We start from the raw sequence: 17,271 nt of genomic DNA, 5'->3' as shown, positions 1-17,271 counted from the left end.
TGGTTAAGGTTAGGGTAAGGGTTAAGGTTAGGCATTTAGTTGTGATGGTTAAGGTTAGGGTAAGGGTTAAGGTTAGACATTTAGTGGTGATGGTTAAGGTTAGGGTAAGGGTTAAGGTTAGGCATTTAGTGGTGATGGTTAAGGTTAGAGTAAGGGTTAAGGTTAGACATTTAGTGGTGATGGTTAAGGTTAGGGTAAGGGTTAAGGTTAGACATTTAGTGGTGATGGTTAAGGTGAGGGTAAGGGTTAAGGTTAGACATTTAGTGGTGATGGTTAAGGTTAGGTAAGGGTTAAGGTTAGGCATTTAGTGGTGATGGTTAAGGTTAGAGTAAGGGTTAAGATTAGGCATTTAGTGGTGATGGTTAAGGTTAGAGTAAGGGTTAAGATTAGGCATTTAGTGGTGATGGTTAAGGTTAGGGTAAGGGGCTAGGAAATGCATTATGTCAATGACGGGTCCCCACAAAGATAGTGAAACGTGTGTGTGTGTGTGTGTCACTCTTTTCACGCAGAACAAAAGTGACTGATCGTCAGATGTGGTTAAATGCCGGCGCTGCCACAATAAAAGTTCCACGGTGACCTTTTGACCCCTCCACACAGAAAGGAGGCCGACCTTTATCGAGAGCTGGTATTGTCTGCGCTGCTACAACGGACACTCGCTTTCTCACAATAGTAAATTCAACTCGTACAGAAGACGCAGAGACGAGAAACCTAGATTTAGATATTTGGCGTTTAAAGAAGAAGACCCTTTTCTCTCAATCATATGAAAGAGTTGCCCACGATGCCTCCTGTTGTCCTCGGGTCTAATCGGAGTTTCTAGGCTAGAATCAGAAAATGTGGGTTTCTTTCAACCACATTTTTTAAACTAAATGACACGGGTGGTTCCCTAACTTCACAAGTTCAATAAATGATCAGTTCACTACTTTCATTGAATTTGGGCGTTTTATTCAATTTTATAGCATGTAAAAAAAAAAATTATAATAGAATGTTAAGAAAAACGTAGGAAAGAAATGAAAACACCGAAAAAAGTGACAAAAGAATTTCGATAAAAGTGTCAAAAACATCGGAAAAAGTGACAAAAAAATTTGAAAAAAATGACTAAAAAAAATATAATCAAAAAAGTGACCAAAAAAAATTTATCGGAAAAAGTAATAAAAAATTCGAGAAAAAAAAACATCAAAAAAAGTGACAAAAACGTCAGGAAAATCTCCAAAAACGTCAGGAAAAGTGACAAAAGAATTTCGATAAAAGTGTCAAAAACATTGGAAAAAGTGACAAAAAAATCGAAAAAAAAAACATTAAAAAAAAGTGACAAAAACATTAAAAAAAAGTGACAAAAATATCAAAAAAAGTGACAAAAACGTCAGTAAAAGTGACAAAAACGTCAGGAAAATCTCCAAAAACGTCAGGAAAAGTGACAAAAGAATTTCGATAAAAGTGTCAAAAACATTGGAAAAAGTGACAAAAAAATCGAAAAAAAAACATTAAAAAAAGTGACAAAAACATAAAAAAGTGACAAAAATATATATAAAAAAAGTGACAAAAACGTCAGTAAAAGTGACAAAAACGTCAGGAAAATCTCCAAAAACGTCAGGAAAAGTGACAAAAGAATTTCGATAAAAGTGTCAAAAACATTGGAAAAAGTGACAAAAAATTCGGAAAAAAAACATTAAAAAAAAGTGACAAAAACATAAAAAGTGACAAAAATATAAAAAAGTGACAAAAATATCAAAAAAAGTGACAAAAACGTCAGGAAAATCTCCAAAAACGTCAGGAAAAGTGACAAAAGAATTTCGATAAAAGTGTCAAAAACATTGGAAAAAGTGACAAAAAATTCGAAAAAAAAACATTAAAAAAAGTGACAAAAACATAAAAAAGTGACAAAAATATATAAAAAAGTGACAAAAATATCAAAAAAGTGACAAAAACGTCAGGAAAATCTCCAAAAACGTCAGGAAAAGTGACAAAAGAATTTCGATAAAAGTGTCAAAAACATTGGAAAAAGTGACAAAAAAATCGGAAAAAAAACATTAAAAAAAAGTGACAAAAATATCAAAAAAAGTGACAAAAATATCAAAAAAAGTGACATAAACGTCAGTAAAAGTGACAAAAACGTCAGGAAAATCTCCAAAAACGTGAGGATAATCTCCACAAAAAAAAGTGACAAAAACATGGGAAAAACTTAAAAAAAATGTCAAAGAAACGCACAAAATTATTGACAGAAACTTCGAAAAAAAAAGTGACAAAAAGTGTCGAAGAAGACAGGCAATACATTGGCATTATTTTTACATTCTGACCCATAAAAACTAAAAGTTGCACGGTCGACAGGGAAGACAACACAAGGGTAAAACCCTGTGCAGGTGTCTTATGAAAAATGCAGCGATTATGAGCAGTTATTTTGAATTTTTTTGACTTTCAAGGCTGCAAAAAATGTAAACGATTCTCACTAGAGACTCAAACTGTGGCTTCAAACTCTGCAACAGACACAACTTCCCTCCTGCTGCTGCTTGCTCAAACTGCTGGTAGTATAAACCAACAGGTTTTTAATCAAACCTCCAGGTTCATCATGTGCCTGAGAGACATTTGATCGTTGATGGGTTATAACTGGTCGGGCCAGTTTATTGCTTTTAATGACACACTGGAACTGGAACGAAAATGAATACTTGGCTCAGAGCCGCCTGTAAATCCCATCCAGCTGCCACGCAACAACCAGAAACGGAAATATGACAGTCAGTTAAAAAAAAGGTAAACAAGGTAACACATGACCGATTGTATGCTTTGTGCCTAAAAACTAAAAAAACATATAAAACTGTAAACATAAAATAGTTTATTGTAAATATATTTGTTTTATCTGTGATTAAAGTTGCAGCCGAGAAACTACTTTAAAACTTCAAACTGTAAACTAAACAGCAGTGAGGCCTGTAACAATTATTACATAATAATTTCCTTGTTTGTTCTTTGAATTGCTAACAAGGTCCTCAGAGGTATGACTGTTGATGCTAGTTGTTAGTTTTATGGTCATTTAGGACACAATTACAATGTTTTATGATAATAAAGAGGCGTGGTTTACTTCATAGTAGGGCTGGGCAATATATCAATATTATAATCGATACCGTGATATGATGAGACTAGAGATCGTCTTAGATTTTGAAGAATCGTGATATCGTTACATGGTAAGTTTAGTCTTTTCCTGGTTTTAAAGGCTGCATTACAGCAAAGTGATGAGTCAGTTCTGAACTTACCAGACTGTTCTAGCTGTTCTATTTGCCTTTTCCCCACTTAGTCATCATATCCATATTACTGATGGTTATTTATCTAAAATCTAAATGTGAAAATATTTTGTGAAAGCACCAACTGTCAACCTTACAATATCGTCGCAATATGGACATCAAGGTATTTGGTGAAAAATATTGCGATATCTGATTTTCGCCATATCGCCCAGCCCTACTTCATAGGCTGTGTATTCGTACGGTGGCCCTGAGAGGCCACAACACACAACATTAAGAAAATGTACACAAATAGACCGCAACATTGAGAAAACTTATACAAATAGACCGCAACATTAAGAAAATGTACACAAATAGACCGCAACATTAAGAAAATGTACACAAATAGACCGCAACATTAAGAAAACTTATACAAATAGACCGCAACATTAAGAAAATGTATACAAATAGACCGCAACACGCAACATTAAGAAAATGTATACAAATAGACCGCAACACGCAACAGTAAGAAAATGTATACAAATAGACCGCAACACGCAACAGTAAGAAAATGTATACAAATAGACCGCAACACGCAACAGTAAGAAAATGTATACAAATAGACCGCAACACGCAACATTAAGAAAATGTACACAAATAGACCGCAACACGCAACATTAAGAAAATGTACACAAATAGACCGCAACACGCAAACGTAAGAAAATGTACACAAATAGACCGCAACACGCAACATTAAGAAAATGTACACAAATAGACCGCAACACGCAACATTAAGAAAATGTATACAAATAGACCGCAACACGCAACATTAAGAAAATGTACACAAATAGACCGCAACACGCAACATTAAGAAAATGTACACAAATAGACCGCAACACGCAACATTAAGAAAATGTACACAAATAGACCGCAACACGCAACATTAAGAAAATGTATACAAATAGACCGCAACACGCAACATTAAGAAAATGTACACAAATAGACCGCAACACGCAACATTAAGAAAATGTACACAAATAGACCGCAACACGCAACAGTAAGAAAATGTACACAAATAGACCGCAACACGCAACATTAAGAAAATGTACACAAATAGACCGCAACACGCAACATTAAGAAAATGTATACAAATAGACCGCAACACGCAACATTAAGAAAATGTACACAAATAGACCGCAACACGCAACAGTAAGAAAATGTACACAAATAGACCGCAACACGCAACATTAAGAAAATGTACACAAATAGACCGCAACACCGCAACATTAAGAAAATGTATACAAATAGACGCGCAACACGCAACATTAAGAAAATGTACACAAATAGACCGCAACACGCAACAGTAAGAAAATGTACACAAATAGACCGCAACACGCAACATAAGAAAAGTACACAAATAGACCGCAACCGCAACATTAAGAAAATGTACACAAATAGACCGCAACACGCAACATTAAGAAAATGTACACAAATAGACCGCAACACGCAACATTAAGAAAATGTATACAAATAGACCGCAACACGCAACATTAAGAAAATGCACACAAATAGACCGCAACACGCAACATTAAGAAAATGTATACAAATAGACCGCAACACGCAACAGTAAGAAAATGTATACAAATAGACCGCAACACGCAACAGTAAGAAAATGTACACAAATAGACCGCAACACGCAACATTAAGAAAATGTATACAAATAGACCGCAACACGCAACATTAAGAAAATGTATACAAATAGACCGCAACACGCAACATTAAGAAAATTTACACAAATAGACCGCAACACGCAACATTAAGAAAATGTATACAAATAGACCGCAACACGCAACAGTAAGAAAATGTATACAAATAGACCGCAACAGTAAGAAAATGTACACAAATAGACAACGCACACACCACAACAAGATTTTATTTGCATGCGTTTTCTTTTTGTTGCGTGTTGTGGTCTATTTGTGTAAATTTTCTTAATGTTGCGTGTTGTGGTCTATTTGTGTAAATTTTCTTAATGTTGCATGCTGTGGTCTATTTGTGTAAATTTTCTTAATGTTGCATGCTGTGGTCTATTTGTGTGCGTTTTCTTAATTTTGGTGTTGTGGCCTCTCAGGGCCACCATATATTTGTGATATTAACTACATTATCTGGGTCACATGACAATCAATGATATAACCAAACGATGTATTCTGGGATGCATTTAAAAACTGTAATTTGTTAGCAAAAGTAATACATGAATAATTATCTTTTGAATATGACTGAAAGGGACAATCATATTGTCAACTGCAATGGTTTTTGAGACAATTAATTAGACAGCAAAATGTGCAATTGTTACAGCTCTAGTGAAAGTGTTGAATTAGCCGCCATAAAAGCTAACGGCTACAACAGGACCGTTAGTTAGTCTCCCCCGGCAGTGACCCATCAGATAGACGTTAGGTCGCGGTATTTGGCAGTCTTACCTCGGATCCAGTCCACCACTTGTTGCGGGGTCCACTTGCTCACAGCCTCCATTTCTCCAACCGGCTTTTCTCCGGGATTCAATTTATCTCTCGCTTCACCGAAATTACCGAATGAAACCGTTAGTCGGACATGATTAACGGAGGGGCTCCCGTTACGGCACAGAGACAGACGCAGTAGCAACCGTTCAACGCTCCGCCGCCAACTGACTGAGCTCGTGGACAAAGTTTACAGTCACAGCACAACACATGCGCGTGGGGCGGGTGTCGGTTTACCAAGGGATTTAACCCCGCCCATCTGTGCCTTATCCTCCAATCCCATAAGAGAATATAAATGCTGCCTTCAGGTGCTGTGGGAACAACTTTTTGTTCAATGGAGTGTTGAATTTAATGAATGTATTCTTTGAACTCATTGCTAAAGTGATGTTACCGGGGGGAAAAAATACTGAAATTTGTCACATTGTGTGTGTTAATGCTGCCTTCAGGAGCTGTGGGAACAACAGAACATTAGCGATACGTTTATACGTTCACCCAGTCTTAATGCAATTATGAGTTTTTTGCTCAGATATGATTTTTGGTGTGGCTGTTCACATGACCTTTTTAAAATGTGGCCTATATCAGATTCCAGTGTGAACTGTTGTGCGGTTTCGATCTGACCCACATGCGCAAAAGAACAATGACATCAGACGCAGCGCGCTGTCGCACTAAAGTTATTATAGAGGAAGTCAGCATTCTCACTTTCATATCAAAATGTTTCTGTAATGCCAGCCGTGACATTAATGAGCAGGTGCTTAAGGAGGAGAAGAATGAAGAGAAAGAGAGACAAACTGGCTGTTTTGGCCTTTTGCGCGGTTATGGCTGCAAATTCACTCCAGAGGTCTGTGTGACCGGACGACTGATTTGCACGTCAGTACCGCTACAGGCATCCACCAGAGTGCCCTCTGGCTTCGCCCTGCCCAGGCATAGTTCAACATCTTTCGGGTCCTATCGCACACGCTCACGCGCCACCACTCTGACGGTGCGCCAGGATTTGAATGTTCACACTACTTCTGAAGAAGTGTGACCTGGTCACTTGACTCCAAAAAAAATCTGATTTGGGCCACTTTCGCCTGCAGTCTGAACGTCGCCGTAAATATAAATGTGTTATGTTACCTTAAAAAAACATTGTGGGTGTATGTACACTTATAGATCATGTGGTGTGTGTTTTTTTTTTTACATAAAAGCAAGTAAAATATAGACAGCATCATTTAAAAATAAATAAATGAGGCCCTTAATTGTTATATGATGCGAGAAGTTGCAGTTTCCTAAAAGCAGAATGTTGGATGTATTTATATGTTGTATATAAATATGAAGACGTATAATTTTTGCAAGACAGAGCAAATTAGCATAGGCTTTTTTTCATGTCGTTAGGACTTAAAATGTTTTAGTGCATGCAAAGATAACGATAATTGATGTGCATGAAGTGTTTATGTAGCCCGGCCTCGTCTCGACCTCTGTGTGGAACAAAGCCTTCACATGGCAGATTATCACATTGAAAATGCCTCCTCCAGCCTCTAATCAGCTCTTCTCATCTTGTCATGTGTGCTGGGTGTTGGCTTGTTTGAGGGTCTGCAGGCGTTTCCCATGGGAAGAGCACTTCAGGCCTTCAACTGTGCTGAGGAGAAGAAAAACATCAACTGGAAGATAGTGTAAAAAGTCCACATAGCCTAGAAAATACAAAAGTTCAAAAGTTTTGGCCTAAAAGTGGATCTAGGAAACTGCATTTCCAACATGTTGCACTTTGTAGTTTGGCTTATTTAAAGCTAGACCGTCCTCCACAGTGCTGCGGAGGGTTCAAAAGTTGTTGTAGTCGTGCAACGGAAAACTCCGATTGGACAGATAGTCAACAGCAACGGAGCAATCCCGGAAGTGGAACGTCGTGGATGTAGACTACAGTGCAACTGATCTTCAACCTCCAAAATCTAATCAGCTCATCCTTGAGTGCAAGTGGATGTTCATGCCAAATTTGAAGAAATTTTGCAAAAACAAAACATGAGGGACAAAGAAAAGCCTTTTGTCTGACAGCATTTGAATGCAGCATCATGAAAAGCTGGTGAGGGCAGGTCTCCTGCTCTATTCTTTGAAAAAAGCAAAGGCTCCTTCCAATCTTTATTTATTAATTTATTTTTTTTAAAAAAGGTACTTTTACCATTTCCTACTTTATATTTCTACTCCGCTACAATTCAGAGGGAAATATTGTACTTTTAGTGTACGACTTTTATTTTAAAGCTTTAGTTTTTGGGATCTTGATGTAAAAACCTGTTTCACCAGATGAAGGATTAAGGACTTAAACATTACATTCAGAAACTTATTTTTTTATATAACAGTGAAATAATTCTTTCCTCCCACGTACGGACATTTCCTCACACACACACACACACACACACACGATATTGAAGGTGTGAATGAGCCTTCAGTCAAGTTGTGTATTAAAAATACCTGCAGTAAACCTTTACATGGCTCTAACGATCTCTAAGATTGTCACTTCTCACCACATCCCCATCAACATTTGGGTCACTCTTACTGTCCCACATTACAGCTCAATATTTCTACTTTTGCAAAGAAAATAAATCTTTTAAATGTCAAAGTTTAAAAATAAGTTTGAACGAAAATTAACCCTGATGCTGAAATGATCATTGCACAGCATAATCAACTGTCTGTGGTGGGAAAAGGGCTCAAGCTTGGCCCAAGGGTGGCACCGGAGGAAAGCCAAATCTTACTTTGGTCAAGAAGTTGATCACGCCAACTGTTAAGATTAATTTCAAGCCCTCAACGCCGTCTTCCAGGCAGCGCTGCCTGGAAGGCGCTAGGATTAGGCAATGGTTAGGGGCTCCAGGGTTAGGTGCCTTGAAGTAGACAGTCGCAGCGCTGCCTTGAAGTCGACGTTGGGGGCTTAAAACACCATCTAGCTTTCTAGGCTTCCTGCAAAAAGATTAAAATAAACAAACAACCTCCAACAACAGTGACAGTAAACAAATTTATTTTGTCATCTGCATTTACAGCTGGAATTCAGGGAATTCAAACACGACGTCTTTGCCTGTGAGTTTCTTGTAGACACCAGTGAAAGTCTCTACCTGAAAGACAACAACAGAGGGACAATCGCGTCAATATCATCGGTTTAAGTCACAATTAATGGGTTAAAAATGACTTGACTGATCAAACAGGATAGTGAATAATTTCTCTATTTCATGATTGAAGAAACCAATTATAAGACAGTCCTTTTTGCTGCGTCATGGTCGAAGTGTTCCAGAAGTAAAGATAAAGTTTAAGATTTGAAATAGAGATTATTCTACTGAGGATTCCTGATGTGCACAATAAAATGTCAAATGACCACGGCCCAGATTCACGTTTTTGCTTTGGTGTCAGCAGAAAGCACACAGATGGTATTTAATATCTAATGATAAAAGATGACGCACATGTTCACTATGTTCATTTAAGAAGCTGAAAGAAGCAAAAGTTCTCTCACAAATGACAACGTAGATTTTCTTTAGGACTTATTATCAGCATTAACTCAGTACATGGAGTGACAAAAACACAACATATCAACAGTTATCCATCAGTTAGCATCAGCTCTCAGATAGTTTGAGTCAACATAATGTGCCCTGCATGGTTTAGCCCCCCAGTAACGGCCCCAAGGGACTCTGGGAGGATGTAGGAATATGCAGGGCGCCCGTCCTCACCGACCAGCAGCCGGGGACAGAGCTTTCTCTCCGACATCGTGGAACGGGACTGTACGTCTCGGCTGGAAAGCTACGCTCCCATACGCCACCAGGACAGAGCCAGGAGAGCAACCTCGCTGGATGTCCATGTCGGATAAAAAAATAAAAATAAAAGAACTGTGTGCTTCTGATTGGACGGTGACAGCTTTCAAAAACAAGGTCTAGCGTTCAAGATTTCATCACTCGTGATTAATACATCCATGTTTAATTGACACTATTAATGCACGTCACTACCAAACACTGATCACCTACAGAGCTGATACGATCAGCCTTTAAATCCATAAATCAATCTGAAATATCTTCTAGTTGTTTTAAAAAAAAACAAAAAACCACGCAACAATATAGACTCCTTTGTCTTACATTGCAGCAAATATTTTTGGTATTTGTTACATTGGTCAGTCCTTCCAGAAAATTGAGTTTTTTTTGTGATTGTTGCAGGGCAAAAATCCTTGATTATGCGCCATGTTTTCTTAAAAAATGCAATGGAATATGCTATGATATTTATGCAATTTTATGCGATGAAATTGCGGTAACTTGGACAAACTGCAGTTTGATGAAAAAGAGAAAAAATGTGACCCATTAGTCGACTAACCGGTCGTTTTGGTCTTAGTCGACTAAGATTTCTTTAGTTGATAAGTCATTTTTTATGCTTATTCATGCTTAATTACTCATTTCCAAGAAACTCATGAACACATTTATGGTAAACACAAGATTTAAAGTGGTGCTTTTGCAGGATTAATTGTGGAGAAACTCAGTTTAACAGATGGTTAATTAACTACATTTATGTTGTGCTTTTCTAGTCTTAACCACCTCTCTAAGCGCACAGCTCTGTCAATTAAATCAACTAATCGATTAGTCGACAAAATCGTATAAGTGTTAGTCGACTAACAATTTCTTTAGTCGAGGACAGCCCTGATAAATATGCAGACTTTGGCTGATTATGCGTTGAATTATGCAATTGCATAATAACGTTTTTCTGGAGGGACTGACTGGTCGGGGAAAACGCCACATTAGGCATCTCTCACCACTTCCTGATGTTTTACAGACCAAACATCGATAGAATTGAGAAAGCGATCAGATGAACTGATCGCTGCAGCCCTGATGGAGTTACTTGAACACAAGACCTCCGCAGCGGTTTTTAAACCCACTCACTTTGTGTTCCACGTTGTTCTGCTGCGCCTTGTCCAGGTGGACCTTGATGAGCCGGCTGCAGTCCATCTTAACTCTGATCCTCTTACCAACGATCTCGCTGGGGAACACCAGGTCCTCCAAGATGGCGTCGTGGACCGCGGTTAGAGTACGGCTGAGGGAGGAACACAAGAGAAATCACATTTAATACCCAACATTAACGCAGCACGAACTAAAAACTAAAAAGGGCTCTGTGCTTAGAAACAATCCATCAATAAGTGATATTCTGAAGGAGTCATTTATTAAGTCAAGAAAGCCAAATATTAACTCCTTACATCCTCTAAAATATAAATATACATTTAATGTAACGGTAATTAAATATCTTGACAAGGTTTCACCAAGTCAAATGTAAGACTCTAAACACAAATCAAATTGAAGACCTTTATCACATTACAAAAATAAAATAAAAACATACAAAGCAAATGCAGTCAAGGTTAAGTGCTTTGTTGCACACAAAAACTTTAAGCTCAAAGCCTTGAGCTCAGTTTTTCAAGCCAAGTATCGCTGAACTCACACTTCCCCAAAGCTGAAGAATATAATCTTGTTTTATATCTGTGGTACAATCTGAAAGAGCCTCGCGCCAATAACAAGAAAGCTGATTGGCTGCAATAAGTTGCATGTTGGTCTCATTTGTAGTCGTAATACAGCGAATTATATTTGGCTTAACGAAAGAAAGAACTACAAAATAAAAAAAGAAAGAACTACAAAATAAAAAAAGAAACTTTCTAAAGCAGCGCGAGAGAATTTCAATGACGGGAAATTAAGACCGGTTTTAAAATGTTGCAAGACCTAGAACACAATACCTGACTAGTATTTAAGACGTTTAAAAAGGCCTAAAATTTAGATTTTTATTTTATTTTACACTTCTTAAGACGCAGCAGAAACCCCGTTTGAGATTTGGACTGTTGGTTGGACCAAAAAGACAAAAAGTCATTTGGAGACATCACCTTAGACTTCAGGAAATAGTGATGGCACTTCTCTGCAATTTCCCCCACGATTAATTAGAAAATAATTGGCCGATTAGTCAATAATAATAATATAGTGGCAGCCCTAATCACAACAAAATCAGTCACACTTGCAGAGATGTAGTAATTTGACATGAAAAATGGTCACAAGGAAGTAGAATTAAAACCAAACCGTTGAAATAAATGTAATTTACAACTACCGGTAGTCTCACTTTGCCTGACCCTCCTCCAAAGCACGCTGGAGGAGGGTCCGGCTAGTACACGCAGCATTCGGGGGATGGGAGGAAAACCGTGCTAGCGTTTATTGGCATTTCTTTAAACCAATCAGAATAGTCTTGGGCGTTGCTAAGCACCGGAGAAAAGCAGCGGTGCAGCTGCAGAATAGGCTCGGAAGGAACTGGTTTTGGTGGAACGTGTGTACGTTTAAAAGTTGTTAACCCGACTCAAAGGAAGCCCAAAGCATATCCGTCCTAAATGGGGGAAATCCAGGCAATTATCTGGCGTCAACGAAAGTGGAACGTTGTGGATATAGACCATTAACGCGCTTTCCATTTCATTATACTAGTAAATCTACATAAACATGTGCATTCAATAGTGGCAGCCCTAATCACAACAAAATTAATCAGTCACACTTTCAGAGATGTAGTAATTTGACATGAATTGTGTCAGCAGAAAGCACACAGATGGTATTTAATATCTAATGATAAAGATGACGCACATGTTCACTATGTTCATTTAAGAAGCTGAAAGAAGCAAAAGTTCTCTCACAAATGACAACGTAGATTTTCTTTAGGACTTATTATCAGCATTAACTCAGAACATGGAGTGACAAAAACACAACATATCAACAGTTATCCATCAGTTAGCATCAGCTCTCAGATAGTTTGAGTCAACATAATGTGCCCTGCATGGTTTAGCCCCCCAGTAACGGCCCCAAGGGACTCTGGGAGGATGTAGGAATATGCAGGGCGCCCGTCCTCACCGACCAGCAGCCGGGGACAGAGCTTTCTCTCCGACATCGTGGAACGGGACTGTACGTCTCGGCTGGAAAGCTACGCTCCCATACGCCACCAGGACAGAGCCAGGAGAGCAACCTCGCTGGATGTCCATGTCGGATGTTACGCTTTACATGATCATGACTATCTGGGTAATCGGGTCTATTGACGATCAGTTTCAGCACTAGAACTGAGAAAGCACAGCAGTTTTAAGATGCAGAAAACTGGTTTAAACTTCATTAGACGTTCACAGCAACTCCCGTATTAATGGCAAGAATTTGATTTTAATATTTGTCTGAAAACATTGGAAATGGACCTTTTTTTTCACAGCAGACATGTTGACTTGTCATAGTAGGAAAAGCACAGCTGGAATTGATAACCTTAACGATGGCTCAGTTCCATCAAGTGTCCAAGTAAGCTATTTCAGTGAGTCAGCATGCACAATACCAGGACCTCTCCTAAGTGGAATGCAGCCATCATTAATGGTTTAATACCAGGACCTCTCCTAAGTGGAATGCAGCCATCAGTAATGGTTTAATACCAGGACCTCTCCTAAGTGGAATGCAGCCATCAGTAATGGTTTAATACCAGGACCTCTCCTAAGTGGAATGCAGCCATCAGTAATAGTTTTTAATACACCTGTGCTTTTCCTACTATGACATGTCAACATGTCTGCTGTGAAAAAGGTCTATGAGCTGCCACAGTGTTTAACAGGTAGGCCTGAGTGATATTGACAAAATCCACTATTTGACTAAATATTAATTTTGTATAGACCAAAACCACAAATCTTCCATCTATATTTTTTAGGGAAATTAGCTTTTTTAGCCGCAGCAGTCCAAACATCACAGAGGGCGAATTAACCCAGCAAAATAAATCACATTTGAGAAGATGGAACCAGTGAATGTTTTGGTATAAAAACTTCTTAAATTAAGTTTGTCAATCATCAATTTATTGATGAAGTCACAAAAGCTACGATAGCCTAAAAATGTGATATACAATATCTTATTACACAGCCCTCGTGTTCATTTCACTCAGGAGGGGTTCCTGAAACATAGTAAAGACCAGAAAAAAAAAGACAATATAAATGAAAATCTACAACATTATCCTGACAGAAATCCCAGACAGACAGGTGATCACTGCGATGCTCCAACAACAAGAAAAGAACCTTTTTCTCCTCACCTCCTGGGACGCTTCTGCTTATTCTTTGTGCGGCTTTTCCTGGTGGGTTTGGGAAGAATTCTCCTCTGAAAAATAAAAAGCAACAGTCTCATTAATTTCCAATCAGGATTCACAAACACTTAAAAAAAACTGTTTTTACAGTCCAATAATTCATGAACAAAAATGATTCAGGGTGAGACTGATATTCTGGGTCAATACTGGATATAACCTGCTGATATTCATGTTCCTCCTAGTTTTACTCGACAGCCTCAATGTCGAAAACTTGCTTCTTTCTGCATTAAAAACATTTCAATAGAAAACGTCAGCGTCATCACCATGGATAGAATTTTGGAGACACACAGGAAAGTGATATTCTTTTATAAAACATGGCCAAATGATAAACTATTGTCAACTTTAACAATAATCTGTCTATAAAATGCCCATATCAGTCAAACCCTGATGTCAAAATAATGTGCCCTGCATGGTTTAGCCCCCCAGTAACGGCCCCAAGGGACTCTGGGAGGATGTAGGAATATGCAGGGCGCCCGTCCTCACCGACCAGCAGCCGGGGACAGAGCTTTCTCTCCGACATCGTGGAACGGGACTGTACGTCTCGGCTGGAAAGCTACGCTCCCATACGCCACCAGGACAGAGCCAGGAGAGCAACCTCGCTGGATGTCCATGTCGGATAAAAACAGTCAAGACATAAAAGACTCGTTTCACATCATTATGATGCATCCTTGTAGCAGGTCTCTTTTCATTTATGCCAGGTAGCTTTTTCTTGCCGTTTTTTCATTGCGAGTCAAATAAAAAATAAAAAAAAACTCAAATTTGCATTTAGTTAGAATCCATGAATATCTAAAATGTCGACTTCAGAATCTGAAAGTTTTAATGCCAAAGCATTTGAGATATTTCTGGACACTTTTTAAGCATGAGAGGTAGGACAAATTTCTCAATACTCTAAGGAAACGTGCACAAGACAGCATGACCCCCCCCCCCTCCACAGCATCAATCACAAACCGAGAGATGGTTCAGGTTTTCTGAAATGAGTTGGTGCAACACATGTAAATAACTTGTTTTACTATACAAATATGTAGTGAAGCTGTAGTAAACCCTAGAGAAAGAGCTCCAGTATGGACACAGCGCTCACTCCTGTTATAAAAAGAGCAATGTCCCCTGCAGACATCATCATCATCATCCTCACCTGTGCAATGAAGACCACGTGCTTTCCGCTGAACTTCTTCTCCAGCTCCCTCACCAGACGCACCTGAATCTTCTGGAAGGACTTCAGCTGAGGAACGGGAACAAAGATGATGATGGCTTTCCTGCTGCCACCAACTTCGATTTCCTAAAAAAATAAAAATCAGATCAAAAAAAAAAAATGACTTAACATTGACAGAATGAAAAACAAGCTGGAGGTATCCCTCCTTTATAAACATCAAGCAAATGTCAGTGAATGTTCATCTGCTTCAGTTTGACTTCTCTGTAAGAAAAAAAACTAATTCTAAATTTATAGATTTCAGGACTTTTAAGCTACTCTGGAAGACCATTTAGCTAAGATCACTGCAAAGAAACGTTACCACGCACACAAATGTAATTATCATGCAAGTCTTGGTGTCAAATAATGTGCCCTGCATGGTTTAGCCCCCCAGTAACGGCCCCAAGGGACTCTGGGAGGATGTAGGAATATGCAGGGCGCCCGTCCTCACCGACCAGCAGCCGGGGACAGAGCTTTCTCTCCGACATCGTGGAACGGGACTGTACGTCTCGGCTGGAAAGCTACGCTCCCATACGCCACCAGGACAGAGCCAGGAGAGCAACCTCGCTGGATGTCCATGTCGGATAAAAAAACATTAATTCAAGAGACACCCACGTTTAATAAAGTGGGACTAGCAGCATAAAACAGCACTGCAGTGGTTACGATTCTTAGCTCTTTATGATCTTCAAAAAGAAATACAACGTAGAGAGGATGAGCGGAAATGTCCTCCTACCTTTGCTGCAGTGATGTTCAGCTCTCTCAGCTGAGCCTTCAGGTCGGAGTTCATCTCCAGCTCGAGCAGAGCCTGCAGGGAGAAGAGTCAAATCAGCATGGAATAGGTTTATTTATGAAACACTCCCTGACACACGTACATGCACGGCAACTTATCTACTAATTAAGACAGATTCTGTCCAAAGCCGTTTACATTTCAGCTCATTTTTCAGCTTACACGTGACAGCAAAACTTGATTCCTTCTTAAAACACTGACATACAGAGGATTTTATCTGATATTGTTGTATATATTTGTATATTTTTCTATCCAGAAGGTACATTTGTGTACATTTTACAGTTTGTCTCCAGCAATCCACATCTACTGACCCTTTGAACATTTAAGTTGGACTAAAAAGTATGTTTCTATACCACTTTTGATTATCACATTTTAAATTGCATACTTGATTTTAGAGATTGTACGGTAAGCTGAATACCAGTTATATGGCATTTTGTATTCCAGGCTGACTCTACCATGCCCGATAATACAAATTAACGTGGTTCTGACTTTGAAAAGGATTTATTTAGGAGAACCTCTGGATTCTCAATGTACCACGGCCGTTTAGCATGAGCAGTCACACTCTCCACTAACTCACATGCAGCGTGATATAAACTGCATTTAAGTAAACGTGCTTAAAATGATCTGAAACCTTGTCTTCTTCCATGGGAGACGAGTGGTCTCACTCTTCACTAACATATGCAGCTTGACGAACTACAACCGAGTAAACAGATGATTAAATGATCTGAAACAATGTCTTCTTACCTGGGAGATCCCAGACTCAAACTCGTCTGGCTTTTCGCCATTAGGCTTCACTATTTTGGCGCTGGTACTGAACATGGCCTTTGTGTCTGAAAGAAAGATAAAAAAATAAATTAAAAAAAGACATGTGGTGTTACATATACATATTGCATTGCATTTCTATCTTAACACTTGACCTGACATGTATCCTGGAGGAGCTCTATCAAGCCAGCATGTACATTGGCTAGGCTAAACGGCTAAATGCTAACCGGGAGCAGTTTGCTAAGTCGTAAGGATAACCAATATATGGAACACTTTGGGGCAAAACGTATTAACCCAAGACAAAACACACATCCACACCACACACACGAGTTCTATATATTAGTCTCATTCCTTCTCTGGTATAAGTTAGCTGCTATCTGAACACATGCACGGCCTGCTAACTACCGTTACTCCCTGATACGAGAACACTAATCATAGGAGCTTCTCTACTACGCTTCATTTTGTCATATAAAACAGCCATCCGCCGCCACAAACCACATTATCTAACGTATCATAGCCTTACGATGTATACGGTAGGTATACACGAGAATTAAACAACATTAAAGCACATTTTAGTATAGAAAAGGTAGTCCTGTGAAAAGTGGCACGACTAACCTCTGTCAACGACGGCCAAGGAAGAGGCCGGAACATCGCGAGAGTTGTATTAATCCAATGAGGGCGTCCCATCATGAAATCGCGAGAGTTGTCGAAGTCCACGCTCGGCAT

The 17,271-nt window shown here is 38.9% G+C and overlaps 2 protein-coding genes and 4 non-coding genes across 6 annotated transcripts in view; all 6 read right to left on the bottom strand.

The window, feature by feature from the left end:
* The window catches only part of cnksr3 (cnksr family member 3), a 68,125-nt gene extending 62,217 nt beyond the window's left edge, over positions 1–5,908 (bottom strand). Inside the window, exon 1 of the mRNA XM_039782029.1 lies at positions 5,678–5,908. Within this exon, the coding sequence (XP_039637963.1) occupies positions 5,678–5,729 (52 nt within the window). The 5' untranslated portion in view covers positions 5,730–5,908. The remainder of the gene's footprint in view (positions 1–5,677) is intronic.
* Positions 5,909–8,676: 2,768 nt separating this feature from the next.
* Positions 8,677–17,234, bottom strand: rps7 (ribosomal protein S7). The gene is made up of 7 exons (XM_039781932.1): positions 17,161–17,234; positions 16,528–16,613; positions 15,730–15,801; positions 14,943–15,086; positions 13,760–13,824; positions 10,585–10,735; positions 8,677–8,787 (listed from the first exon to the last, which is right to left on the bottom strand). Exons 2-7 carry the CDS (start codon positions 16,600–16,602, stop codon positions 8,710–8,712), a joined length of 585 nt encoding a protein of 194 aa, XP_039637866.1. The 5' UTR covers positions 16,603–16,613; positions 17,161–17,234; the 3' UTR covers positions 8,677–8,709.
* LOC120547352 lies at positions 9,307–9,526 on the bottom strand. Its single transcript, XR_005637055.1, has one exon. It is a non-coding gene; the product is annotated as a small nucleolar RNA SNORA73 family (small nucleolar RNA).
* On the bottom strand, positions 12,481–12,700 carry LOC120547351. Its single transcript, XR_005637054.1, has one exon. It is a non-coding gene; the product is annotated as a small nucleolar RNA SNORA73 family (small nucleolar RNA).
* LOC120547350 lies at positions 14,207–14,426 on the bottom strand. The gene has a single exon (XR_005637053.1). It is a non-coding gene; the product is annotated as a small nucleolar RNA SNORA73 family (small nucleolar RNA).
* LOC120547349 lies at positions 15,361–15,580 on the bottom strand. The gene has a single exon (XR_005637052.1). It is a non-coding gene; the product is annotated as a small nucleolar RNA SNORA73 family (small nucleolar RNA).
* Positions 17,235–17,271: the final 37 nt, after the last annotated feature.

This window comes from Perca fluviatilis, chromosome 18 (genome assembly GCF_010015445.1).
Source record: "Perca fluviatilis chromosome 18, GENO_Pfluv_1.0, whole genome shotgun sequence".
NCBI classification, from domain to species: Eukaryota; Metazoa; Chordata; class Actinopteri; order Perciformes; family Percidae; genus Perca; species Perca fluviatilis.
This window is presented reverse-complemented; position numbering and strand designations above follow the sequence as displayed.

Bases quoted from the DNA above. Each gene is read 5' to 3' on its own strand.
- rps7 (XM_039781932.1), bottom strand. From the start codon at position 16,602: ATGTTCAGTACCAGCGCCAAAATAGTGAAGCCTAATGGCGAAAAGCCA. The intron at 15,087-15,729 runs GTAGGAGGACAT...TTATTTTTTTAG, and splicing joins TGAACATCACTGCAGCAAAG to GAAATCGAAGTTGGTGGCAG. The intron at 10,736-13,759 runs GTGAGGAGAAAA...TTCCTCCCTCAG, and splicing joins AAGCAGAAGCGTCCCAGGAG to CCGTACTCTAACCGCGGTCC.